At 48.4% G+C, this 27364-nt stretch overlaps 1 protein-coding gene across 3 annotated transcripts in view; it reads right to left on the bottom strand.

Moving 5' to 3' along the window:
• Positions 1-10555: 10555 nt before the first annotated feature.
• Positions 10556-27364, bottom strand: part of YEATS2 (YEATS domain containing 2) — a 94701-nt gene continuing 77892 nt past the window's right edge. For 2 of the 3 annotated variants that reach the window (XM_021718880.1, XM_021718881.1), the window contains 10 exons: positions 26580-26708; positions 25970-26068; positions 22953-23055; positions 21312-21385; positions 19498-19577; positions 18470-18671; positions 16254-16480; positions 15365-15439; positions 13752-13825; positions 12293-12401 (listed from right to left, as the gene is read on the bottom strand). In XM_021718880.1, coding sequence (XP_021574555.1) covers positions 12293-12401; positions 13752-13825; positions 15365-15439; positions 16254-16480; positions 18470-18671; positions 19498-19577; positions 21312-21385; positions 22953-23055; positions 25970-26068; positions 26580-26708 — 1172 coding nt within the window. Of the gene's footprint in view, positions 12402-13751; positions 13826-15364; positions 15440-16253; positions 16481-18469; positions 18672-19497; positions 19578-21311; positions 21386-22952; positions 23056-25969; positions 26069-26579; positions 26709-27364 lie in introns of all 3 variants that reach the window. The other variant, XM_021718879.1, reaches the window with a different exon arrangement.

The raw sequence follows: 27364 nt of genomic DNA, 5'->3' as shown, positions 1-27364 counted from the left end.
CCACCCCGGGTCCCCAGGCACTGCAGGCGGCCCGTTCGCTGCTCCTTGCCAGACCCGGAGTGGTGAGCACCTCCGCTGACGGGGAGCTCACTTCTTCACTCGCAGCCCTCTCTGCTCTCGGGCGGCCTGGTCACGATGGCCTGTCTTCAACTGAGTTGAAACCTGCTTCCCCTTAACTTCCGCCAGCGGGCCTCGCCACGGGAGGGATGCGCACGGGTCACCCCCAGCTCCCTCCGGTCAGTGACCTCTCTGGGGGCGACGGTGGCGAGGCCGGAGCTTAGGGTCCCGAGTTGAGTGGGCCCCTCAGGAGCGCACTGAGTGAGGGCTGCCACTCGGTGTCACGGAGGTCGGGTCTGCGGGTCCTCCCGCCCAGCTGCCCCAGCCCTGCTCCCGCACAACTAAGAGCTTTCTCCCTTTTTACTCTTATTACAAAAGTAATTCATACTCAGTGTAGAAAGCAGGAAATTACAACAACAAAAACCCCTTTATCCCTCCCCGCAACGGGCAGTTCTTTCTAATCCTTAATGAGCATTTGAATGCCTATGCCTTTGTATGTTTTTACCTGGTTAGATGCTTACCGTACACATTTTTCTCACCTAGTGTGGATGTCTGTCCGTGGGACTGGATGTTCTTCTACAGCATACATTTTAATAAACGCAGTGTTTTATCTCCTAGTATGCATCTCTATCTCCAAATACTTATCACCTCCCAATCAACGACTATTCAGGGTGTTTTTGTTTTGTTTTGTTTGAGTTGGAGTCTCGCTCTGTCACCCAGGCTGGAGTGCAGTGGCACGTTCCCGGCCACCGCAGCCTCAACCTGCTGGGCTCAGGCAATCCTTCTGCCTCAACCGTCCAAGTAGCCGGAACTACAGGTGTGTGCTACCACGCCTTGCTGATTTTTTGATTTATTTATTGTAGAGTCGAGGTCTCGCCAAGTTGCCCAGACTGGTCTTGAACCTGCAGGCTCAGGCAGTCCACTCACCTTGGTCTCCCAAAGAGCTGGGATTACAGGCTGAGCCACTGAGCCCGGCCTCGGGGTGTTTTAATTACAATGCTGCTGTTGCTTGGATGCAGCTGTTTCACTTCTAGGAATTTCTCCTACAGGTATCCTCGAAGGTAGGTGGGAGTATCAAGACGTTGTACAGCAACTGGGTTGTGCTAAGTGGGGGACGGGCTCATGATGGCACTGCCACGGATGGGACACTGGAGCCCGGCGGGCACTGGTAACAGACATTAAAAAGCAAGGTGCAGAGCAGCTTGGATGCAGGCTACTCTTTGTGTTTTAAAGGGGCTTGAACGTACACGCTCACATCAGCATGGCTAAGATGGCTCTGATGGGGTATGAGATGGCACCTTCGTGGTGAGGAATTTGGGGAGCAAAGGGGGCTGCCAGGAGTGCAAGGGGACTTTTCACTCTACTCTTTTGAACAAGTGCTTTTTTTCTTCAACATGCACATGTATTTTACCTGTTTTTATTTTTTGAGCTGGAGTCTCACTCTGTCGCCCAGACTGGAGTGCAGTGGCCGCTCCCGGCCACTGCAGCCTCGACCTGCTGGGCTCCGGCGATCCTTCCACTCAGCCTTCCAAGTAGCTGGAACTACAGGCGCGCGCTACCACGCCTGGCTAATTTTTTGATTTATTGTAGAGATGAGGTCTCGCCAAGTTGCCCAGGCAGGTCTCGAACCCACGGGCCCAGGCAATCCACTCACCTTAGCCTCCCAAAGCGCGGGATTACAGGCTGAGCCACCGAGCCTGGCTTACCTATTTTTTTAAAGAAAAGAATAATTGTTGCTGTGATAAACATCCTTGTAGCTAAATCTTTGTTCATATCAATTTTGGGGGGATAAATTCCTACCTGTAGAATTAAAGAGCCAAAAGGTATAGACCACTCCCCTTAATTTTATTATCTTAAAAAACCAGCTGCATCAAGGCATGATATCCATACCATAAACTCATACATCATCACTGTACAGCTGGATGACTTTCGACAAATGTACCCACTTGGGCATCACCATCATTGTCAAGACTCACAGGACATTTCATCTTCCTAGAAAGTTCCTCCATAGACATGCACTTTTGAAGGAGCGTTGCAGGGTGAGTCTTAGAAGCTGAGCTGCTAAACTCGGGTGGCACTGTCAGTGGCACCAGGTCTGACTGCTGCCGATCGCGACCTGAACCAGCTGGCAGGCCTAAATGGGGAGAGGACTGCAAGGCCAGCAGCCCTGTGTGCAGCAAGCGCCTTCTAATGGCTGATGTTCTAGGTGCCAGACAAGCCAAGGGGTGGAGTTTGTGGGGAGATGGCTTCAGTTCCAGGAAGGAAGAGTTGCTGTTCATGAGAACCGTCCACCTGAGCTGTCTCGTGTGGTGCTGGGCTCCCCCTCCCGGGGATGTTATAAAGGCTGAACTGTTAGAAGCAATCAAGACCCCTCACCCATGAACACCTGGTGGTTTGACTGTCCTGCTGGGTCCTCCTAGCTCTGGAGATAGTCAGGGTGCTGCTTGCCAAGTTCTCTGCTCAAGTACACACAGGGTACCAGGCTCGGCACTTCCTGGGGAAGAGCTCCTGGAGGCCCCGCAGTGATCACTGCCCCCACTCTACAGGTGGGGAAGCAGAGGGTATGGCACAGCTCGGAATGGCAGAGAAGGGAGTGGAACGCAAGCTTGTCTTACTCCAGACACCAGATTTGTAGCCCCCACAGGTTAGCACCCTCTAAGAGCTGCCTTCTCAGAGTCACTAAGTCACTCTCTTGAACTGTGTCCTGAAGCCTGCGGTGAAAAGGCAGACAGACAGAAGTCAGACCCACTGGAGCTCCCGCTTCCTGTGTGTAAACTCAGAGGGGTCACTCGGCCTCTCTGACCCTTTCCTCATCTGCAAAGCTGGAGTAGCAAGAGTTTGCCTTCCCAGACCCCTGGCCCCCAAACTCAGGCAGAAATACAGGCTCACTGTTGAACTTGGCTCCTGCAATGCCTCACTGCTGGCCTCTGGGCCCTCTGCCTTCTAGCTCTAGGACTCGGCATGAGCAACTCTGTCCTGCCTTGTCTTGAAAATGCACATCAAACTTGAACGAAATTCAGAAAGCACATAAACAGATCCAGGGACCCCAGAGATATCAGAGTACATGTGTGGCCGCGCCTGACCCAAGCCCTTGAGTGAGCGCCCAAGACCCCTCGTCTCAACCTCTCCACCCCAGCAGGTCCCGCCTCCACCGGCTTCTGGGCTCCACGTCAGAGGTGGCCTGCCTTGCTTGGTTGTCCAGATGGGTACTGCGGGTCCTGCCCACAGCCAGGCTGGTTCCCTCCACCTGATGAGCTCCTCCCAGAGCCGCCCAGAATTCTCTCTGGGCTGTTCGATGCCTTTGGCCCAGGGTCTAGTCCCACCCACTTCTGGAGACAAGCCCCTCGCTCCTGGGTCACGTCCCCCCTTCCCTGGTGGGAAGTTAAAGGGTTAACTCTTACATACAGTTCCACAAGGTTGGACGCCTGCTCCCCCAAGTGCCGGTGCAGAGACTTAGAGTAAGCCCATGCACTTGGATCAGCAGCCCCATTTTTCCGCAGGAGAAACTGAGGCTCAGAGAAGTCAAGGAATTTGTCTCAAGCCTCGTTGGCTGAGTGCCCAGGCCTCCTGCTCCTCTGCCCAGGGCTCTCCGTGCTGCCCAGGGAGCCCTGGCCCTCAGTGGGAGGACCGTAGCCCTCAGGGTCCAGCCGAGATCCGCAGGCGTGAACGACGCTGGAACACGCTCGCAACACTAAGGAAGTCACACATGAATGGCCTGATCTGTCTTCCCCCTCTCTCGGGCAGGCACCAGGTCCTGCTGATTCCATCCTTGATGCTCCTTGTCTGTCCCCACTGCAGCCCCCTCCGACCTGGGTTCTGGCACCAGCCCTGGCTCCTCCACCGGCAGCCACGGGGATTTGCCCTGGCCCACGGCTGTGGTCATTTCCTGCTCTGGGACCACCTCAGGGCAGCAGGCTCAGGCTGCCAGGCCAAGGTTCAGTGCAGGTAAACGAGGTGGTTTGGGGACAGAAGGGCACACCCAGGGGAGGACCTGCTTCCCCCGGAGAAACCGAGCAGCAGATGGCTTGGGCAGCTGGTCTTCAGAAACTTGAAGCTTCGGAAGCAAAAATTACCTGATGAGGTCCCTGGCCCATCTCTCCTCCTGGCACCCGAGTGCTGACCACAGGCAGACACAGCCACTCCCTGCCCACGCGGCCTGCCCAGTGGTGCCCCAGCTGTGCAGCTGCCAAGGAGAAAAGGCGCTTTGTTGACCTCAGGGCCTGAAGCCCAGCTGGGCAGCATCCAGCCCACGCAAGAGCAACCCAGCGCACTCGCAGGTGCTGGCCCTGCTGGCTGGCCACTTTCCATGGAACAGCATCTCAGCCACGTGCTCCTGGACACAGGGGACCTCTGCCTTCCTGAGCTCACCCTCTCGCAAAGGAGTTGGCAGAATCAAGAGGTCTCTCGTTTAGAGCAGTGGAGGAAGCTGGTCTTTCCGTCCAGAGAAAGCGACTCCAGGACACATTATTAGGTGCTGCCAGCCTTGTCCTCCCTCCATGGGGCCGGCTCCCCCCCCCAGCCACCTCCCTCCCGCATGCTTGTGACAGCCCAGGGATCGCTCCCCCCACATGCACAGAACCATGCAAGGGCAACCACCTTGCAGTCTCCTGCGATGGTCACTACCAGTCACTCCCTCTTTTGCATGAGTTAGTAAGACCAAGTATGAAAACCTAATCAGAACACTAAGCCTTACTCCTCAGTCACAGCCAGCCATGGAGTGCCGTGGCCGTGTGGGTGCTGTCCAGGCTGACACCTCTGGACAAAAGTGGCCACCAGTGACCTGGCTGGATGCAGGGGACCGTGCCTAGTTCTGGGCCTCTGGGGTCCTCCTCGTGGCCTGGCTTCTGGACAGACAGCTGCAGGAATTTTTTGGGGGGCCGGAGAAACATTTTTTGGGGTTGGGGATTGTCTGACTAAGGCCCAGCACGTGCCAGGTGCTGCCATTTGGGATGAGTGAGACCCGGGTGCTGAGCTCTGTCCTGAGCCTGTACTTGTCTGCAATGAGAATATGCTTTGTCTCTTACTCAAGGGATAGGGTGAGCCAAGTTCCCCTGGAAAACGCAGTGGTGACGGCCAGGGCAGCTCCAACCCTCCTCTTGCTGGGTCTTTCTGGGGGATGCACTTGCTTGGTCAGTTCTTTGTAAGGGGACAAAGGACCATCTGGGGCTGAAATAGGACCTCGACAGTGGTCAGGGCGTGGCACTCCAAGAAGCACAGGGCAGAGCCCTGGCTCCTGCCGGAGTCAGGGGAAGGGACGGCTGACCCCATGCAAGGTTGTGATCGTGTTCTCTGTTCCAGACAGGAATTCCAGGCATGGACTGGAGTGAAGCCCTCAAGGTCCTCGAAGGCAAAACCAGCCAGAGTTATTACAACACACACCTCTGCGTGGGACGGCAGTCCCGGGGCCAGCTTCCAGGTCAGTCTGAGGCGGGTGCTGCAGGGGGTGTGGTCAGAGGCTTTTGTCCCAGGGTAGGAATTAGGAGCCAGATTCTGATGGTGTCAAGTGACATTATGGCCAGAGACAGCTGTGCCCAACCAGTCGTCCCTAACAGCAAACCCAAGTTTCTTTGTCATTAGCCAGGAGGGCACCCCTCCGGTGTTGGCCTCTCTGGTGAGGAGGGTGTCTCTTTGCCTCCTAAATCCTCATCTGACCCTTGACCATGGAGTGCTAGTGACTGGCCCTTCCAAACACCTGAGCATTTGTTTAAGAGGGAAGAGAAGTTGGAAGGGAGGTGGGGACTGTTCTGCCTCCCAACTGCCCCCAGAGGTGGCTTTGGGAGTAGAATGAAAGCCCGTGTGCCACTGACCCACCCACTGTGGGTTACTTCCCCAACCGGCCCTTCTGTTTAGTCTCAACTCTGGGATGAAGAGGAAGATGGAAGGAAGGTAGGTATTCCTGCAGCTGGGCGGAGGGGTTAAGGAAAAGACCACTGATACGTGACTACGTTTCGTTTTCCAGGTCCCCGAGGTGAGGAAGTTCACGCCTAATCCCTCAGCCATCTTTCAGGCCTCAGCTCCCCAGATTCTCAACGTGTGACTGCCCAAGCTGTGGACACCATGACCGTGGAGAGGAGAGGGCCAAGGAGCGGGCTCAGGACCCACAGCCACCTGGGCTGGGCCGAGAACATGGCACAGCCTCTGCCAGGGGACACAAAACTGTTGCCAGGGCTGCAGCACAGATGGACTTGGCCCCACCCGGCTCAGCTCAGCCTAAAGCACCCTCTTCTTCTAGAAGTTTGTGGAAGGCTCACATCTGTTTTTAACTGCTATTTGGGCAGCCTTCAGTTTTTAAATCTGAGAAACTTGATCAATTCCACCATGAGCCGAATTGGTCCGTGGGGGCTGGGGAACGTGGACTATCAGGTCCTTGAGAGAACAGTCATGTCCACTTCTGGTGGCTCTCCCAGGATGCGTGATCACTGTATTACGTTTATAACCTATGGTAATCTAAGGTGGTATCTTTGGCTCTTCCTACAAATGGCTCCATGTCCAAGTTGTAGAAGAAAGCTTAGGTTATCACCTGCGTGTGACTCACGGTGACACAGAGCATCTAAGATGGTATTTCTAAAAGAAGCAGACCGCCAATCAGGGCTTCCTTCTTTACGACCAAGACGATCCTCATCCTTTAACAAATGTTTCTTGGGATTGCATGGAATGACACTTACCTTGTTGCTAAAGCCTGGATCCCGCATTTTGTATCACTGATGTGTTTCCCCTCCTCACACACGGAGGGCTGGAAGGTCCCTCCCATACACACTAAGGACTGGGAGCATTTTGGGAAGACGGCATTTACCTTATTCTCTGAAAGACCTCGGCAAGTCATCTGCACCAAGCCCTCCCTGCCCGCCTGCCCTGCTCGCACTCACAGGGCCTGGCAGCTCACCGCCTGCGGAGGCAGCTCATGTGTCCCTGAACGTTCTCTCCTTTCTCCACAAATCCCAGCCAGCGCGGCTGCATGGGACACACCCGGTCCCTTCTTGGCACAGCAGCCCTGCAAACCCCTGAAGGGCTTACGTCCCTTTCCTAAAAGCTCAAGGCACAAGCCCAGGAGTTTTTGGTCAAGAAACTTAAGGAGCTCCCCTTGGGCTGCTCTTCCTCTCCAGCCCACGCAGGGATCTAGTCAGATGAGCATTTGATCTGCGGGTGGGACACTCGGGTTTCAGAGCCACCCAGCTTTGGAGGCAAAACCGGTGCCCCGCTCCCGCTGCGTGGGCAGCATCCCCGCAAGAGGTGCTAGTCTTGGGCACAGTCCTGCCCCTCATGCCCGCCAGGAAGCACTCTGATCAGTCTCAGAGGAAAAGGGGAAACCAAAGCCACAGGCGTCTGTGACTTCAGACTTCACTGGCTTGCATGCTGGATGACTGAGAGAAGAGACACCTGCTGGGCGTTCTGTGGGAAATGAACAGATGAACTGTACAGTCTTGGATTTTACTAAAATGCAAAAATGTACTGTTTCAATATCTCCGTTTCTTACAATGATAAACGAGAGCATCCTCACGTCCTCTGAGTGATGAAGACTCCACTGTAGCATGTGTCCATCTGAGCTCATCTCCCTGCGGGCTGCAAGTGTGTCGGTGCTGGCTGAAGTCTCCACGGCACCACTGGCCTCCCACCCACCCCTCTCCCGGACCCTCTTCTAGAGCCCAGGTTCAATAAACTCTCAAGCCAGTCTCGAGTCCACCTCCTGGATCGCCACGCACCAGTTACGTGAGCTGCAAAAGCGAGGATGCAGCCTCCTACACCCTACTGGGTTGTCAAGAGCACCTGTGTTTATGTGCAGGTGCTTAGTAAACAGCCAACAAAGCACAGGTGTTAGAAGTATTCTTTCCTGGCCAGGCATGGAGGCTTACGCCTGTAATCCCAGCACTTTGGGAGGTGGAGGGGAGAGGACTGCCTGAGGCCAGGGATTTAAGACCAACCTGGGCAACTTGGCAAGCACCTTGCCTCTACAATAAATCAAAAAATGAGCCGGGTGTGGTGGCGTGTGCCTGTGGTTCCAGCTACTTGGGAAACTGAGTTGGAAGAATCGCCTGAGCCCAGCAGGTCGAGGCTGTAGCGGCCATGAGTGTGCCACTGCCCTCAGCCTGGGTGACAGAGTGAGACTCCGACTCAAAAAAAAGAAGTCTTTCCTACCCTAGCATTCCCTTCCTTCCTACTTCCTCATGGAGGCAGCTTTGTTCCCACCTGCAGCCTCAAACATTCTTGAACTCGTTGCCCTGTGCTCACGGCTCCTCACCACCCTCTGCCCGCTGCCACACCACGCAGCACTGGGATGCCCATCCATTCTGCCATCACGATGGGTCTGCTGGACTTCAGCGGGGACTAGGCCTGCCTCTTCTTGGCAGTGCTGGTGGGGCAGTAGCAGTAGAGGCTTCATGGCACCAGACAAGCCTGACCTGTGCAAGGCAAACGCAGGCCCAAGACCCTCTTGGCAATGCACTGCAGCAGAGCTTTCCACAAACACCACACCTCAACAGTCTTCCCTATGAGGCTTCATTATTTATTAGGAGACCTGGGTTCTAAAGAAACACCTTGTCACTCAGGTCTGAGTAAGGCCTGCCACCATGCTCAGTGAGTGACCCAAGACACAACTCAGGCAAGTCAACTATGTGGTCCAACCCACATTTATCTTTTTTGAGTCAGAGTCTCACTCCGTCGCCCAGGCTTGAGTGCAGCGGCACACTCACGGCTTCCCCAGCGTCGACCAACTGGGCTCCGGTGATCCTTCCACACCAGCCTTCCAAGTAGCTGGAGCTACAGGCGTGCTACCATGCCCGGCTAATTTTTTTTTAAATTTATTGTAGAGATGAGGTCTAGCCAAGTTGCCTGGACTGGTCTCGAACCTGCAGGCTCAGGTAATCCACTCGCCTCGGCCTCCCAAAGTGCAGGGATTACAGGCTGAGCCACCGAGTCTGACCCCCACAACTATCTCATATATAATACGCACAAAGAGAAGTGCATTGGAATACTAACAGTGGTGATCTTTTGAGAGGGAAATTATGGGTAGACTTTTTAAAATTGTATTATACTTGGCTAAAGTTTCTATAAAATAAGCATTTTTGTATTAATTGTGTAAATATTTTAAAAATAAAAAGCGATTCAATGTTAGCTCATTCCAGCCAACAGAAAGAGTTCAACATTAATTATTCCATCACTAAAGTCACCACTGCAGTAGTTGCCCCAGTCAGCCGTGGGTGCGCCACGAGGTCCGACAAGCTGAAAGCCCTAAAGGGTCTTTCATAAGTCTCAGTCATTTAGACCAAGGTCCCACCTCTGTTCCATTACAGAACTCCAGGACTTTAGACTCCAACTCAAAAAAACAAAACACCAAAGATTTCAGTCTTTTAGCTCTTCTGTTTCTGCATTTTTGGAAAAAGCAGCTTTTGAGTAAAGCTAGGCCCTGCCAGACGGGGCCCTGCAGTGCACCCCTGGCTGATGGGAGAACATCCCCTTTGAACAAGGCTGGCAAGAGGCCCAAAAGCTGACTCTGGGTCCTGTTCTCATAGGGTTCTTTCAATCAGTGGGGAGCCCTCATTGAAGGCATTTCTGTGACATTGGTTTGCCTGCTGGGTCAAAACCCTGGCTGAGACCATCAAACATTCAGGAAGGCAAGCCCAAACATGCCCCTATCCTGCTTACTCTGGACAATTCAACTCTCTGTTCTGACCCTAAGCAAAGCCAGACGCCCAAAAAGCAACATGCTTGAAGTGTATTGCAACACCTGCTTGCTGAAATTCTTGCCTTTAAAAAACCAAAACCTAGGCTGGGCATGGTGGCTCACGACTATAATCCCAGCACTTTGGGAGACTGAGGTGAGAGGACTGCCTGAGCCCATGGGTTCAAGACCAGCCTGGGCAACTTGGCAAGACCTCATTTCTACAGTAAATCAAAAAATTAGCCGGGCCTGATGGCGAGTACCTGTGGTTCCAGCTACTTGGAAGGCTGGGGTAGAAGGATCACCTGAGCCCAGCCGGTCGACACTGGGATAGTTGTGAGGGTGCCACTGCAGCCTGGGCAACAGAGTGAGACTCCAACTCAAAAAAACAAAACACCAAAGATTTCAGTCTTTTAGCTCTTCTGTTTCTGCATTTTTGGTTACTTTTTAGCCCTGTGATAGCAGATGGTCATAGCACAGGACTATGTCACAGGAGTAACTTCTTTCAGACCTCAGCAAAGGCTAACTTCACCTTGCAGATAAACCAGTATGTTTGTTAGGAACCTCTTGGCTCTGAGGAAACTCTAGCTCATTTATGCAGTTCTCTTTTGCCCCAAGCTGCCAGGAATAATTATGTCTACGATCAACACATATTTTCTGATTTTTTTTCAGGTTTTTATGTAACTGGAATCCTTTATCTTGCATGGTTGTAATTTTTTTTTGGGGGGGGGGGAAGAACAAGACTGAAAAAAGTACAAGACTGAAACACAAACAAAAATCTCTACCCTGCCTTGTCCTGATGGTTTCTGACCTTGGGCAAGAAGAACCTGACCACATACAGCGCTTCAAACTCAGAAAAACTCATCACAAATACTAAAAGATTTATTGTAGACATTTTTCTTACACAATTATGTTACACATCGTGGTAGTACAAATACATCTGAAACATTAGCACACACAGAGACTGTTAAATCATTTAATTTTTTTTCAAAAAGATAATTTCTTTCGGCTTTCGTACTTGTAATAAATGAGTCAGTTCTCATTTGGATTAAATCCCCTGTCCTGCAGATCTGTCAGTACACTTTCTGAAGGAATCCACATACTTGCCTGTCAGTGCTGTCTGCAGCAGTACACAGATATAAAACATCTGGGCTTTACCGCTGAACTATTTATTATGAAGCCAGTGAATGCCCTGTGCCCTGCTGAAAATATTCCTTCTGCATCTGCAGCCCTCAGATGCTCAAAGTAAAAGGCAGATTTTATCCAGTCACTTTCTTGCCTTATTTTCCTGACTCAAACATCTATGGGGCCCATGAAAACAGGAACTATGTTGCTTGGATAAGTTTCTTTGACCCTGACTCACAGGTTTCACATTTTCTTGGAGCAGAGTAAGAGCAACCTTCTGAGACTAAGTTCTTTCTTTTACCTTCCACACAGACCGTGTCAGGGTTGGGGCGGAGTCCCTGCAGTGGTGCTGCTCACCTTCCTTCTCTTGTCTGCTGCTTCCTCCCACTGAGGGGTCCTGTTGATAGACAATGTGTTCTCCCTGCTTCTGATGAGCACGGGCAGCCCCGTCTCTGCACCTGTACAGCTACTTCTCCAACGTTAAGGCACTCACAGGTGTTTCTTTTGAACACTTTTCTTCTTGGGGAAAAAACTCCTTGACAGAAAACAGGATACCAAATCCATGGCCAGGATAACTGATCACAGCAGAGACACCTGGGGACTGCCCCCACTTGCCACACAGCCAGCAGCAGATGCTCCTGCAGACCACGCAAATGGCATGGACCCAGCCACCTGCTCCACACGCACATCCAGAGCTGGCATGATCTTGTCACGTGTCTGGGCCTGTGGGCGCTGCCTACTACTAACACTGAGAGTTGGGTTGTGTTGAACCTTGGCTTGACCTACGTGGGACTGAGTGCTCCATCCCTTCCCACCACTTGGATACTGGTTGTGATGCTCCTGTGCTCCTGACAGCATGACTGCTCTGTGTGCAACCTCGCAGGCCTTGTGGTTCTTTGCATGGCATTACCTCTTCCTCAGCTGACTCACTTGGGCTGAGAGTGGAAACCCTCCACACCAAGGCCAGGCGGGAGCAGAGAACCACTCACCGAGTGCCGAGTCCAGTCCTTCTTCAGGGTAACTGCTAGAGCTCCTGTAATCCCAGCCACAGGATGGGTGGATTGTCTAGCCTGCCAGACTCATTTTCTACCTCCTGGGGCGTCAGACCCAGAGTGCCCCTTGAGTACACCCAGAGGAGAAAGACCTGCTACACACGGCTTGGCCCAGCTCTGCGCCCCATCATGGAATACACACAGACAGCGGAGAAATGCAGCTGAAAAAGCAGTATCCATTCACAGCGACACTCCAGAATCAGGAAACAAACTCCTGTTCGAGAAGGTTCTCACCTGGACAGGACACTCCGGTGTTACACTGAATCAGGCAGAGGCAGTGGTTTGGTAGCCAAGATGCTCCCAGGCACACAGAAAACCTCCGCCCCAAGCAGAAGAGTCCTCACAGCTCATTGCTTCGGATACACCTTCACATGCTGCCTTTCTAGGGGCATCTCAGTTCCATTCACTGATCCTCATTCAGTACTCCCATGTGTTTGTTTGTGAGGAAGTCCAGAAAGGGAACACTGCAAATAGCTTGGTGGACATTGCTCACTGTGATTTCCTTGGGAGCCCTGGTCCAAAAACAAACAGTGGGATCAGGTGTAATTCTCTCACACATTTATGCTATAAATTACCAGAGGGCCCGTTCCTGCAGAGGCCTTATGGAAGGAACTAATGAGTGACATGGTTTGGTCTCTCTTCCCCTATTAATTGCTTTGAGCTTTGATGAAAGATCTGGCTTCCCCTCAATCACAGTTCTAGTCAGGGCTCAAATGTGACTTCCCTGTCACAGCCATGAAAAGGATTTCAGGAAGCTGGCTGAATGATTAGGAAAAAACATTCTGAGGACTGCGAATAGAGAAAGAAAATCAAGTGGATAGTGGAACAGAATGACATGTTTACAATTCAGCCTTGAGAGATGAAAGCTGAGTCAAAGCACCACAGAATTCTGGACCACATTTCCTGTCTCTTGGAAAGATGGGAGCTGGAGCCATGCCAGGCTACGTGTGATGTTCAATGTTCTCAATGAAAGCACCCAAGTTGCTCTTCCCCTCCAGAATCAGGACCATGGAGGTGAGCAGGGGCCATGAGAGGCAACTGGGCTTACTCAAGGGTTTCAAGCGGGAAAATGAGCAGCATGACTGGAACTCTGTGTCCCCCTTCCGTTTTTCTAAAGATACCCATGCTCTCTCACACACTGTATTCCTGTGAACGTCTGGCTTAAGAGTCCTCTGATTTAGGCCTCTTTGTATCCTCAGGCACTTTGCTACATTTACAAACTTGACAGCTTTTTGCATAATGGAATAAAATTGTATTTGTTTCATCTGAAAGAAAAGCAGAATACGGCCTATCTACCATTCTTTCAGGGCCTCAGAAAGCGAAACTCCATGTCCCAAAGACCATTAGAGAGACAGTGAAGAAGAGTGGTGAGTCTGTGGGCTTTAGTCAGTAAGACGTGAGTCTGCATCTAGGAACGACTATATACACGTGCCAGGGAAGTCTGGCAAGATTACCTTTCAAAGCCAGTTTCCTGACTTTTAAAAAGGGAGTAATAGTTCTTACTGCAATGAAAAATAAATTAGGTAATAAATACAGTGCTTGGCCTAATGTCTAACATGTAATGGATCTATCTTTAACTTCCAAGAGCTGATATTAATTCAACCCTGTCACAAAATAGGGTCCTAGGTGTCTATGAAGTAATGATGAGGAGGATAGAGACCTCTGGACAAAGCTGAGCTTTCACAACCAAGAGGTTCTCCCCAAATGACAGAGCAGACCCTTGAGTCAGCCTGGCTCTCAGACTGTCCCAAGCACTCACTCCACCTCCTACTGGATTTGGCTTTCGTAGAAAACACCTCCACAGACAAACCATTAGGAAATAGGTGTAAGCCTCATACCACTGATTGCAGAAAAGATAGTACCTGTTGTGAGAAGCTGTCTGGTATCCAACTGCCAAAGCCTGTCTCAGGATATCACTCACCAGCTGCTCCGTAGCCTACAATGGAAGACATTATTCTCAAAAAAAGCCACTTGCTTGCTGGCAAGAAGGGGTGCATCTGACCCTATCCCTTACCTCCACCATTTGACACATCTGCAACTAAGGATTCAAAAATCCTTAACGAGGGCGGGTGTGTTGGCTCATACCTATAATCCCAGCACTTTGGGAGGCCGAGGTGGGAGGACTGCTTGAGCCTACGAGTTCAAGACCAGCCTGGGCAATAAAGTGAGACCTCATCTCTACAAAAAATAAACAAATTATCTGGGTGTGGTGGTGTGCACCTGTAGTCCGAGTTGCTCGGGAAGCTGAGGTGGGAGGATTGCTTGAGCCCAGGAGTTTGAGACCAGCCCTAGAAACATAGCAAGACCTCATCTCTACAAAAAAAAAAAAAAAAGTCCTTAAGGAAAAATTAAAGGCCCAAATAATAAATCACTAATGACAAAGGCCCTGATTCTGAGAAATTATTTATCAGGGTAATTTTCATTACTCAAACACGGTTTTTTTTTTTTTGAGTTGGAGTCTCACTCTGTCGCCCAGACTGGAGTGCAGTGGCCGCTCTTGGCCACCGCAGCCTCGACCTGCTGGGCTCCGGCAATCCTTCCGCCTCAGCCTTCTGAGTAGCTGGAACTACAGGCGTGCGCTACCACGCCCGGCTAATTTTAGATTTATTGTAGAGACGAGGTCTCGCCAAGTTGTCCAGGCGGGTCTCGAACCCGCGGGCTCAGGCGATCCACTCACCTCAGCCTCCCAAAGTGCTGGGATTACAGGCTGAGCCACCGAGCCCGGCTCAAACACGGTTTTTAAGGAAACCTGAGCTGCTTCTGAGCTCTCCCAACCCTTGAGGGATCCACCAGGACATGACCTCTGAGCTGGGTGATGAAGTCTGTTTTCTCATCCCCTTGCTGTCTGTTACTGTGACATGTGGAAAAACCCAAGGCTTTGCCTCTATCACCTCTTAAAGCAATGACAGCACTGACTCTCACCCCAGAATACACCTTAAAAAGCACTTGGAACTGCATGAGAAAGTATCTTCAGCTGGATGCAGTGGCTCATGTCTGTAATCCCAGCACTTTGGGAGGCAGAAGCGAGAGGACTGCCTGAGCCCAGGGGTTTGAGAACAGCCTGGGCAACTTGGCGAGACCTCGTTTCTACAAAAAATCAGTTGGGTATGGTGGCTACTTGGAAGGCTGAGGTGGAAGGATCACCTAAGTCCAGCAGGTGGAGGTTGCGCCACCGCACTCCAGCCTGGGCGACAAAGGGAGACTCCAACTCAAAAAAAAAGGATCTTCAGAGTAACATTAGCATAAGAACTTGTATAGAAGCTTCAATATTCAGAGGAAACACAGTATCTATTTAAAAATCAGAAGAAAAAAAAGAAACCCCCAAGCCTGAGTAAGACGAGAAATTTAAAAGCTTATTCAGCTCCCTTCCTTTTCTGTCCTTGTCCCTTACCCAACACTGCCTGGATGCCACCATCCTGCCTGGCCGCCCCTCAGGGCAGCAACCTCTGGCCTCCTGGAGCCAGCAGAAACCCACCTTCAGGATCATGTCCTCCACCACAGATGCGTACACGTTCCTATGGAGCGCCACGGGTTGCAGGGTGATCCCGATCTGAAAAAGCAGAAGAAAGCCATCTGTTTTTATGTCCACATTAACAACAGTTCTTTCCAAACAAGCAGACCTCTCTGACACCCAGAAAGGGTGGAAGAAGGACGCCATACACACACTGGATAAAACTCATTGGGAAGTACAAAATATGCGTATTACAGTTGAAAGGTGGTATCTGCTTTCTCCATGTTTCTGACAGATTTTCTAAAATGCTATTGGAGACCTGTTTTACTCCCAAATCTCCTTCACAGGAGAACATGGTCAAAATGGGTCATGGATTCTGATGGTAGGATCAACACTTTGGAGGGTCTGGTATCAGACTCAAAGGCCCTGCTGGCAAGAGGTGAAGAAGGTGCACTTGGAAACTGCATCCTCCCCACTCTTCATTCCATTCTGCAGGTGAAACAGACACAGTCTTTCACTTTGGGTCCCGAGCAGCTGGTAGGTGGCAGCTAACAAGGAACTGCTACGCTTCACTGGGGTGGACACATACTCTCTCCTCACAGGCAGTGAGCATCTCACCTGCACCAAAGGCAGGGCCCTCAGAGCTATGGCAATGTCAGGGAGAGATGACTCACTGAAGTACCACTTGGGAATATCATGACATGCCCAAGAAGGGTGTTTCTCCTGGGGCAGATAAGAAAAAAAAAGATGAAAAGTAATGCCCTATGCCCAGCCAGCTCTGCTTCAAGCCCATGTTCAACAAGTGACCTTTCCACAGGCATCAGTGTTCTTGGCCAAGGCTCTGCTGTGGCAAGGTAGGGCCCTGAAAGCATACCTTGGTTTACCAGGCAGAAGAGAATCCACAGCCCCCTACCTTCTGGGTGACATCACCAATAAATTCCGACCCTGGGGTTGGTGGCAGGTAGAATTTCACTTCTTCTTGTTTCTCTTCCTGCTCTTTTTTGATGTTTATCTTTAATGGCTCTGCGAGGCTGAGGATGTCCACCTCCTCCTCATTCTCGGGCTCTCTTTTCTGAAACTGCTGCAGGTCCTCCAGTTTCCGGCACAGGCTGTCAGCAGAGGAGAATGATGATGGGCACTCTAAATGAGAGGGAATCAGGCTTATGACAACTGTGGTGACAGTAGAAAAGGACTTTCAATCTCCACAAGACCATCAGTCTGAGGAAGGGAGACAAGTATCAAGGGAGCTGACCTTCTTTCCAGCTCTACAACCCTACAGATCTATAATGATGAGAACCAGTAATTCATGAGGTTTTTAAAGCACAAGACAGGCGTCTTGTCTCTCATATTGTATGTGATTTATGTGAAGTAACTGCCATTTAAGACTTCTACCATCAAGAACCAGGTCACGCCCCACCCCCTGAGTATTAACGACTCAAATGATTTTTCTTCACCTTTTAAATCTGGAAAATGCAGAAATGCAGAGGGAAGAAAATATAAATCACCCATATTCTCACTGCTCAGAGAGCAGGACTGTTAACATTTCGATGTACACCGGCATCCAGTCTTCAATAAGGTGATTCATACAAAGTGGCACAAAGGGTGTTGGGACTTTGGTGCCAAGTCTAGTCCACCCATTCACATTGTCGATGGTCTGTGAGGTTCAGACTAGATGTAAGAAGGGCTAAAAAGCACCAGTAAGACGGTGGCAGAACATCCAGCTCCAGGACTTTTGTTTAAACAACTGGGCCCTAACAAATCACAGATGCGCCTCAATTTATGATGGGGATATGTCTCAGTAAACCCACCCTAAGCTGAAAATGTTGTTAAGATGAAGTACATTTTTTATTTATGATGTTATCTCATGATGGGCTCATCTGGACACAAGCCAATCGTAAGTCAAGGAGCATACTGAGTGCCTATCACTTTCGTGCCATCATAAAGTCAAAAATTCATAAATCGAACCACCCTAAGTTAGAGAACATGTATAATCAGTCATGTTAACAACAAGCCTATATACACATACACAGAGAATCCCGGGAGCACAGAGGTGATCAGTATGATCTCTGCTCTCCAAAGAAGTCAAGCAAACCCTCACGGTACTTTTACCTAGGTGTTACAGGACATCAGAAAGAGGTCATCTGCATCAGGCTCTCAGGACGCCTCATGGAGAAAACGAGACTTGCACTAAGTTTTATTTGAATCAGAGACTCACTCTGTCACCCAGGCAGGAGTGCAGTGGCACGATCACAGTTACCATAACCTCGACCTGCTGAGCTCAGGCGACCCTTCTACCGCAGCCTTCCAAGTAGCTGGAACTATAGGCGTGCACCACCACGCCTGGCTAATTTTTGTTTTTATTCATTGTAGAGACAAGGTTTTGCCACGTTGCCCAGGCTGCTGCCCTGAATTTTAAAAGGGCCCCTTCTTCTGTGCTCCAGGGTCCCCAGGGAGGGGAGCTTATTTTTCTACCTAAATGAGTTGGGGCAAGAAAGCACCCCTTCTTATCCTGTAATGTGAAACTCAAATGCTTTTTCTCCCCACAAACCTTTTATGCCCTGCCCGCTAGCCTCTGGCCACACAGCAGCTGTCTGCTTCTTCACCATAAAGCCCAATTCATTTTCACCTGCAACACTGTGCGTTGTCACCTGCGTTGCAAACACTGGATGGTGGCTACTCTCCTCACTAGGTTTAAAGATAGTACAGATGAGCACAGGCCCATCTTCACGGAAATGACACAGACTTGTCTACGAGGGAGAGGTGGTCCCTAAAGTCATAATGGAAGAAGTCATTTCTGTCTGGAGGAAAGGAGGTGGATTAAACGTCTGGAAAGAAGAAATGATGCTGAGGAGGGGACTCCCAAACAGATAGTGTGCACCTGCTGGTTGGCATGGGTCAGAACATTCCTGGCTGGGGCACAACACTCGAACTACTTGGTACAAACAGTTCTAGGGACTAGCTAATCCTGGGGGCCATAGCAAGAAGCAGGCAAAGGCTCGTGTTCTCCACAGCAGCTCTTCCAAGGGCTCAGGTGGGCACAGAGTAGCAGAGGTGAAGAGAGCCACGTGCTCCGTGGCAGACACACTCCAGGCTGCCAGGGGTGCTTGGGTGGCTCTGCCCAAGGCTCACCTGGCTCGCTGTCAATCTGGGTCAGCACGTCCTCAATTGAGTCCCCGTCATTACGCAGGCTCTCTGGATCTGGTGGGGTATAGCCATGACAGCGACACCAGTGTGCAATGTGCTTGGTTTTGAGGGGAGTCAGGTGGTGAAATCTTGAGTTCTTCTCCAGAATTTCTTGTAAGACTTTTCGCATTGTCATTGCTCTTTGCCACTTAAAAAAAAATTATTTTGAACCATAATGCAATCCTTCAATAGCTACATACTACTATGCAACTGTAAGTCACCATGCCAACATGTCAGACTCTGATCTTCCACTCTTCTTCCTCAACTTTCCCCAACCCAACCACGACTCTGCACTGCTTCCTAAATAGGCATATACACATGCTGTATCCCCCGTCCCCCTTTTTTTTAGTAGGAGTCTCACTCTGCCGCCCATAGCCAGCACAGTCTCTGCCTACTGGGCTCAGGCAATCCTTCCACCTCAGCCTCCCTAGTAGCTGGAACTACAGGCACGTGCCACCATGCCTGACTAATTTTTTAAATTTATTGTAGAGATGAGGTCTTGCCAAGTTATCAAGGCTGGTCTTGAAACCCTGGGCTCAGGCAATCTTCTCACCTCAGCCTCCCAAAGTGCTAGGATTACAGGCATGAGCCATCACACACAGCTGTTTCCCCTTCTTAAAGCCACACTACACCTGGCAGAGCAGCTGCCACACTGCTAAGAGTGGGTAAGTAGTTGAACTCATTAGAATATTGTGAAATTCGTGAAAAGCTTTTAGAAAATGTGAGGATGTTTCTACCGATGCAGGAAAACAAAAATAGGCCTTTCAAAGGATAGATTGCAGGTCTTTGAAAAGTAAGATTTTTAACTGAGGAAAATATTCTAACATCAAATATTCTAACAAAATATGCTACAGATGTGATCATTGTTCCAATGACAAGGTTTACAGAGGCAGCTAGAATACACTGGCATTTCTGTTCTTCTTCCACAGGCTCGTGGGGTGGCCCAAGAGCCAGATATGTGGACATGGGATTACCTCAGCAGCTCGTCTTTTTCCAATGTTCCAGCCATAATACTGCTCAACAGACTTTGCAGAAAAGCAGCTGGCATCTTCACCTAGAATGCACATATCCAGCAAACTCTGAATAAAGCCGTTATGATTCAAATCACATCCTATTTGCCAGAGGCACATCCAAAATTCTTCAGACCTCTTTTCTCACTGGGCAAGCTCAGATGCAGAGTAACACAGGAGGGCTTCTCCTTAAAAGAGAAGGCATCTCATTTGTGGGGACTCAAGACAACACCCCTCCTTGGGAACTCGCTTCTTTGATACAGAACAGTACCTGTTGTCATAAAGCTATTAAAACTAGGAGTCCTGGCTTTGCCATTAACTCACTAAGTGGCCTTGGGCAACCCATAGCACCTCTCTGGGCTTTAGTTTTCTTATCTATAAAATAAGAAAGTTGGGAAAGATGTTTCTGAACTGCCTATTCTGTATTTGTATCTACATTTTTATTTGATTGATTGATTGATTGATTGAGTTAAAGTCTCACTCTGTCGCCCAGACTGGAGTGCAGTGGCTGCTCCTGGCCACCGCAGCCTCGACCTGCTGGGCTCCGGCGATCCTTCCACCTCAGCCTTCCAAGTAGCTGGAACTACAGGCATGTGCTACCACACCCGGCTAATTTTTGATTTATTGTAGAGATGAGGTCTCACCAAGTTGTCCAGGCAGGTCTCGAACCCGTGGGCTCAGGCAATCCACTCACCTCAGCCTCCCAAAGTGGGATTACAGGCTGAGCCACCAAGCCCGGCTGCATCTACATTTTTAAAAAGAGATGGATTTTTGAATCTTTTTTTGGTTGGGTGGGGAAATTGCCACTGAAAGTTTACTTGGAGCTATCTCAAAATGATCCCCGAACTTTGAGAAAAAAAGAGATCGTTTCTTTTCTTATAATTATAGTTGCAAAAAATAAGACGGGTGGTTGGATCTGGCCTACTGTTTTCATATTCCTATGAATGCAAGTGATACACACAAATGCCTTCTGCCTTCTCTCTAAATGTTCATGTGATTGTGCCTGTGAGCATACTCCTGCATGTCCACAGGCTGTCAGTCCCTCAGTAATGGCTATCAATTCTGTCAGAACAACGGGGGCTAAGAAGCAAATGATTCAGTCTTGCTAACAATGGGCGGTGGTGACACAGCAGACCACTTTTGGAGGTCTTAAAAATCATGCATTTCTACAAAGTGAGTAACACTGAGTTTTCAAGTAAAGATTAACGGTCTGAAAGCTGAATAAGCTTTAAGACCGTTAATCTTTAAGACCGTTAATCTTTAAGACTATTAATCTTTTTTTAATCTAAAAAAAGGTGAATAAAACTGGTATCCTGCCTCACCACCATAGCTCTATGAGCTTATTAAGCAAGTTACTTAATCTCATCTGTAAAACAGTGATGACACCACCCACCACACAAGAGACTATGATTAAATAAGACAGTAAAGAGAAGGAGCCTGCAGAGGGGCTGGTATGCTGCAGGAAAAGGCAAACTCACTTCCTTACTAATAAACAATAAACACGAATGCAAAGCCTAAATTAACATACACAATGATTTATGATTTACATATAAAAAATGCAAAACATTCCTTCTACGGATCACACACAGTGAAGAGTAAAAGACTACCTGGATGTGAATCCTGAAACCCCTGCAAATGAGCGGTATCTCTCATTAAAACCTCCTAAGATAATTGTCACATAAGTATTAATTTACAATCCCAAGTGATTTAAATTGATTCAACATGCTAAATTCATAGCTTTAAAAAATATACCCATATATTCAGTACAATTGTCTTACTTTTTGCAGTGATTAATGGAATCTTCTTTACTATTGCTGTTAAGAGTTGTTGGATAGTCTCCAAGTGGTCTATCCTGAGGATAAAAATAAGGCAATAAATTAAATACATGTAGCAATTTTTAGTCATATACATACATATACATTTTATGTATGTGTATTATAATTCCCCCTTTTTAAGGAAATTATAATTTAAAACCATTATATTGGTATGTCTTTCATTCCAAAGATAGTCTTTTTTTTTTTTTAATAAAGAGTGTTCTATGCTTAAAAAGAAAATGTCAAGACTAAGTAGACAGATAAGACTCCATGTTCACTGCATATGGACATTTTGTCTGTATTTTAAAATTAAAAAGCAACATAATCTTTTTGCAATGTGACCGCTACTAGAGCAGAAAAATTCTATCATAAAAATGCCCATGGAAGGGTTACTGTAGTTCATATCTCCATCTATAATGTCAAAATGGCCCAAGTTGTCCCCAGCAGTTTGAGATATTTCAAAGTACATGATCAGAGGTGGGTTCCTGATTTGGAAATTAGAACCTTAGAAAGCATTTTTAGAAGAACAGTGTGTAATGCCCATGAAGAGGCAGCTGAATAAGATTAAGTAGGTATGAAATGTGTCACACCTGAGTGATTACACCATGAAAAATTTCATCCCCAGGGATTCAGCAGAGAAAGCACAAACTGGTGAGTTCAACTAAAGGGAGGTTTGTGATGCCACCTGATGCTTCTAGGGCTACAGACTGAGTGGTACCCCCAAGTCACAAGCATGCTCATGACCACTGCAGCCTCAACCTGCTGGGTGATCCTTTTATCTCAGCCTTCCAAGTAGCTGGAACCACAGGCATGTGCCACCATGCCTCGCTAATTTTTTGACTTATTGTAGAGACAAGGTTTCACCTAGTTGGCTGGGCTGGTCTCAAACCCCTGAACTCATGCAACCTCTCACCTCTGCCTCCCAAATTGCTGGGATTACAGGCGTGAGCCACTGTACCTGGTTGATTTTATTAACTTATAAAAAAAAAATTTTTGCCGGGCTTGGTGGCTCAGCCTGTAATTCTAGCGCTTCGGGAGGCCGAGGTGAGTGGACTGCCTGAGCCCGCAGGTTTGAGACCCACCCGGGCAACTTGGCGAGACCACATCTCTACAATAAGTCAAAAATTAGCCGAGCGTGGTAGCACGCGCGTGAAGTTCCGGCTACTTGGAAGGTTGAGGCGGAAGGATCGCTGGAGCCCAGCAGGTCGAGGCTGCGGTGGCCCGGGAGCAGACACTGTACTCCAGTCTGGGCTCCGGAGTGAGACTCCAACTCAAAAAAAAAAAAAATTTTTTTTTTTTTTAAGAGACAGGGTCTTGCTCCAAGCTGGAGTACCGTGGCTCAATCATGGCTCACTGCAGCCTCAATCTACTGGGCTCAAGAATCCTCCTGCCTCAGCCTCCCACGTAGCTGGGATTATAGGTATGTGCCACCATGTCTGGCTAATTTTTAAATTTTTTCTGTACAGATGGGGGTCCTGCTATGTTGCCCGGGCTGGTCTCAAACTCCTGGCCTCAAGTGATACTCCTGCCTTAGTCAGCATGATTTTTAAAGTGCCATACAAACACCCAAAGCAGAATTCCTTTAGAAAAGACAGAAATAATTACTTAATAACATAGTTTCCCAGCTCAGAACTTTCTTCTGTTTTCACTGCTGTCTGGCCCTCCTGAGAGATGCAGCTCGGCCCAGGTGTTTCTGGTTCAGTCTTCACTACACGGAAAGAGAACAAAGAGACAGCTGTCAGGTTTCTGCAGTAGAAGGACACATGCAGGCACAAACAAAGCTCTTCCATGGAAGCTCAGTGAGGAAACTGCCACTCCAGCTGTTGTAGGGACACAGCCAGGAGACTGAGATGGCTCCTGTCATCACAGGGTCAGCAGACAAAGGAAGAGCTGTTAGCCTGGGTTGGGGGGTGGGGGAAGCAACTCCAGATTCATGACAAGGCAGAGGCAATAAAATGGCTTTTTAGATATTTCTTAAAAAGGTCCCCACACTGCTATGTGAGCCTCCCTCCCAGAACTAAACAATGCTACATTAAAATACAATGCTGACTTGTTCTAAGTTCTAATATTATGATCTTTTTGATATCTCTCCAGCTAGTTTACCAACTTTCAGCATTATCTTAGTGCTCTGAGATGCAAGCAAAAATTAGAGCTACTGTGTCTGGAAATTTCCAAGTTAATCACACCAGGCTTTTATTACTAAGTCTACTGATGGAAGACAGCTATGTCTCGGGTGCATGTGCTGTCCTTCCATGGACAGTCATCTTCCTTCAGAACGCCATGACCACACTCTTGCTGCTTTGGCACAAGCTTCCCTGCGTCCACTCTCACCCTGACAACCTACCTTGCACATAAGCACCAAATAATTTTCCCAAAGCATCTATGTAGTGTCATTTCCCTACTCAGTGTTCTCCAATAGTTCCCTACATAACGGGGGTCTACAAATGAGACACATAAGTACATTTCCCCCCCCTCTTGTCATTGATGTATAACTTGTATTAAGTGCACAGATATCAAGTTCAATACATGTTACCTACACATGCTCACATAGCCCCCACTCAAACCAAGATGCCTGCCTGCCGGCCTCACACTGGGTCCCTGTGCTTCTGGCAGCTCCTCCCTGACAAAGCAATCCACCTTCGGCCCATTTTGGATTTTGAATTTCATATAACTGGTCACACTGTGCACACTCTTGTGTGAGCATCAGTATAGCCATTATGAATAACAATGCAGTGAGCACTCTTGTGTCTTCTGGTAGATGTATGCACTCATTTCCTAGAAGCGCAATTGCTGGAACAGAGAGCAGATGTTGCTTAACTTTATTGGAAACCATTGAACTGGCTTCCAAAGTGATTATATCAATTTATAGTCCCACCAGCAGTGTACGTAAGTTCCTGATACTCCACATCCTTGTCAACACTTGGAATTAGGACTTTCAATCTGGGGGTTCTGGTGGATCACTATGGTTTTAATTTGCATTTCCTTTATGGGTTAGAGTTTGATTAGGGGTTGGCAAACCTTTTCAATAAAGGGCTCATCAGTAAACAGGATTTGTGGTTGACTGGATCTCTGTAGAACTCTGTGGTTGTACATGAAGGCATTGGGAGACTGTGTGGATGAATGGACATGGCTGTGTGCCAATAAAGCTGTACTCACAAAAACAGGTAGTGGACAGTAGTTGGCTATACCCTGCTTTAGGTGGTCATTTAGTAAGTTACAAATCCACCTCTTTCCGAGACTATGATGAGATCCTGGCACACCTGAAAACCAGCCTGCCATGGGAATGAACAGACATATTTCAAATTCTAATTTTGGGATGTACATACTTAATATCATAACTGGGCTGTGCTAAAATACTGAATAAGAATGATATATATAAAGCAGCTAGCATGGTAATCTGTGGGCTCTTCCTTTTTTTTTTTGAGTAGGAGTCTCACTCTTTCACCCAGGCTGGAGGGCAGTGGCACACTCTTGGCCACTGTAGCCTCGACATGCTGGGTTCAGGTGATCCTTCTGCCTCAGCCTTCCAAGTAGCTGGAACGACAGGCATGCGCCACCATACCTGGCTAATTTTTTTCATTTACTGTAGACATGATGTCTTGCCAGGTTGCCCAGGCTGGTCTCAAACCCTTAGACTCAGGCAATCCTCTCACCCCTGCCTCCCAAAGTGCTGGGATTACAGGCGTCAATAACTGTACCTGGTCATTATCATCATTTGGAGATGTTACAGCTTTCAAATGTGTTGCTCTAATCCAGGGTCCTCTACCTCCAGGCTGTGGACAGTACTGATCTGTGGCCTGTTAGGAACTGGGCCACCCAACAGGAGGTGAGCAGCGGGTGAGCAGAGCTCCGCCTCCTGTTAGATCAGCAGCAGTGTTACAGATAGATTCTCATAGGGGCGTGAACTCTACTGTGAACTGTGCATGTGAGGGAGTCTAGGTCGTGTGCTCCTTATGAAAATCTAATGCCCGATGATTCCCCCCACACTGTCTCTGCAGAAACTCTTCCATGAAACCAGTCCCCGACGCCAAAAAGGTTGGGGACCACTGGTATAATCCATGCACTATCTTGACCTACTCTTGTGGTTAGAAATATTCCCCACTGCCAGTTTGCTGAAGTCTGGCACCTAAAACTCCACTGTACCACTGTACTCCCCAGGTAAGTCCCTCTAATTGGCCTACTGCCCCCAAACAAGCCCTCGCGAGTCTTTGTCTCTACTGATCTAACTCCCTTGACATCTTTCCAGCTAAAAAAGCTCTACTCTTTAAAGTGCAGGCTATAATTCAGACCCCACACAAAACTCTGCCCACCTCCACACTTTGCCAACCCTCATCAGATTCCAGACTGCAGAACCTCAGCAATCATTTTCAAGACCACTTGTGCTTATCAATCACTGTTTGCTGTCTACAGGCAGGTCTCTATAACCTGATTATAAATCACCAGACGCAGAAGTGATGCTATATGCGCCTCTGGAATTCCCTCAATGTCAAGTCTACTAGATAAGCATTCAGTACATATTTGCCAAGTGACTGATTCACAGATGCTGACAATTCAAAGGCCTCAGATTACAGCAATGCTCTGCAAAAAAATTCTGGACAATAATACTGTGAGATCCTACATACCTTTTGCAACAGCTGCTGGAGCAGAGCTGGAGACAACTGGAGTTGGGGTGGCTATAGGCAGAATGGTAGGTGGCTTGCTGGCAGAAAATGACTGAACCACTAAAGGGCAAAAGAGGAGGGAGAATAGAACACATACAGAAATTATTTTTAATGAGGATGATCTAACTCCCAGCTGACAGTCCCATATTAAACTAACAGCATTAAACAACATCAGGACAAAAAGAATGGTTAAGAATGTTTTTAAATACAGTGATCTGACAAGGTGGGCTGTTTATTCTTAGGTATCAGGGTAACTGAGTTATATCTTCAACTGTGGAAATGGGTGCTTACCACTAAACGAAGAAAATAAAAGTTCAACAGTCTTAAATTCTCATAATGTTTAAAATGTACCCCCTCAACTTGACTTTAGATATGAGCAGCTATTTAGCAGTCAATGGATCACCTGAGCTTTTACTTTCAGTCCAAGCACTGGTGCCCTAGAGTTCAGGGTGCCAGCAAGTACCGTGACTACAGAGCAGGCTGTCCAAGGGAAGCAGTCACCAATTGGTAGAATAGTGACACACTTGCAAACAGCCACAGTATGGTGTGCTCGTTGGTGACTGGCACTTACCTTTGTTCACAGGCATCAATATGGTCTGCACACCTCCAGAGGTATTTACACTGAGTGGTTTGAGCTGGCTGGGAATTGTCAGGACTGCCTGCTGGGGATTGGACTGACTGGAGTGAATCTTCAATAATCCTAAAAGAAATGCAAAGATAAGGTTTACCTACAAAATTTACAGTCCTAATTCTTACAAAAGGTATCCCCCATGGTGCAAGCTGAAGATCAGATGCTTATGTAAAGTTCCTCACCCTCTTTGCCACTCATATTTTCTCAGAGAGGAAGTTTCTAGGACATTTGCCTTTCCAGTAAATAAAGTGTGAGAAGCACGAGGCAACAGATGCTGCACACTTTGCAATAAAATATAAAATAATGGTTTATTTTTAAAGTGTTCTTATCCCTCAACCATAAATACAGATTTTTTTTTTTGCGAAAGTAGGACTAATAGAAAGGAGGAAAAAAAAATCACCTACAGAAGTCCTACTGTAGAGATAATCAGTACTAACATTTTGATATAGTTCTTTTCCACGTTTGTTTTCTGTGGCAATTTATTTGCTTTGCACATAGCTGTGACATGTACAAACTGGATGTAAAACTTTGTATTTTAATGTGGAAAGGTATGACTATCCAACTTAAAAACCTATCTTGGCTCTTTTGACTGCCTAAAAAATATTTCCAAAATTAGCTTCAAAGCATCCAGGGTCCATTTTAATCTGGTCCCAATTTGTCTGCCTCTCCTTCACACTGTCCCTACATATCCAATACTTCCATCTGTCTACATACCACATTTTGTC

This window comes from Carlito syrichta, unplaced genomic scaffold (assembly GCF_000164805.1).
Source record: "Carlito syrichta isolate Samal-C Ts95f unplaced genomic scaffold, Tarsius_syrichta-2.0.1 Scaffold313936, whole genome shotgun sequence".
Taxonomy (NCBI): domain Eukaryota; kingdom Metazoa; phylum Chordata; class Mammalia; order Primates; family Tarsiidae; genus Carlito; species Carlito syrichta.
Note: the sequence above shows the minus strand (reverse complement) of the source record. Positions and strands in the feature narration are given on the sequence as shown.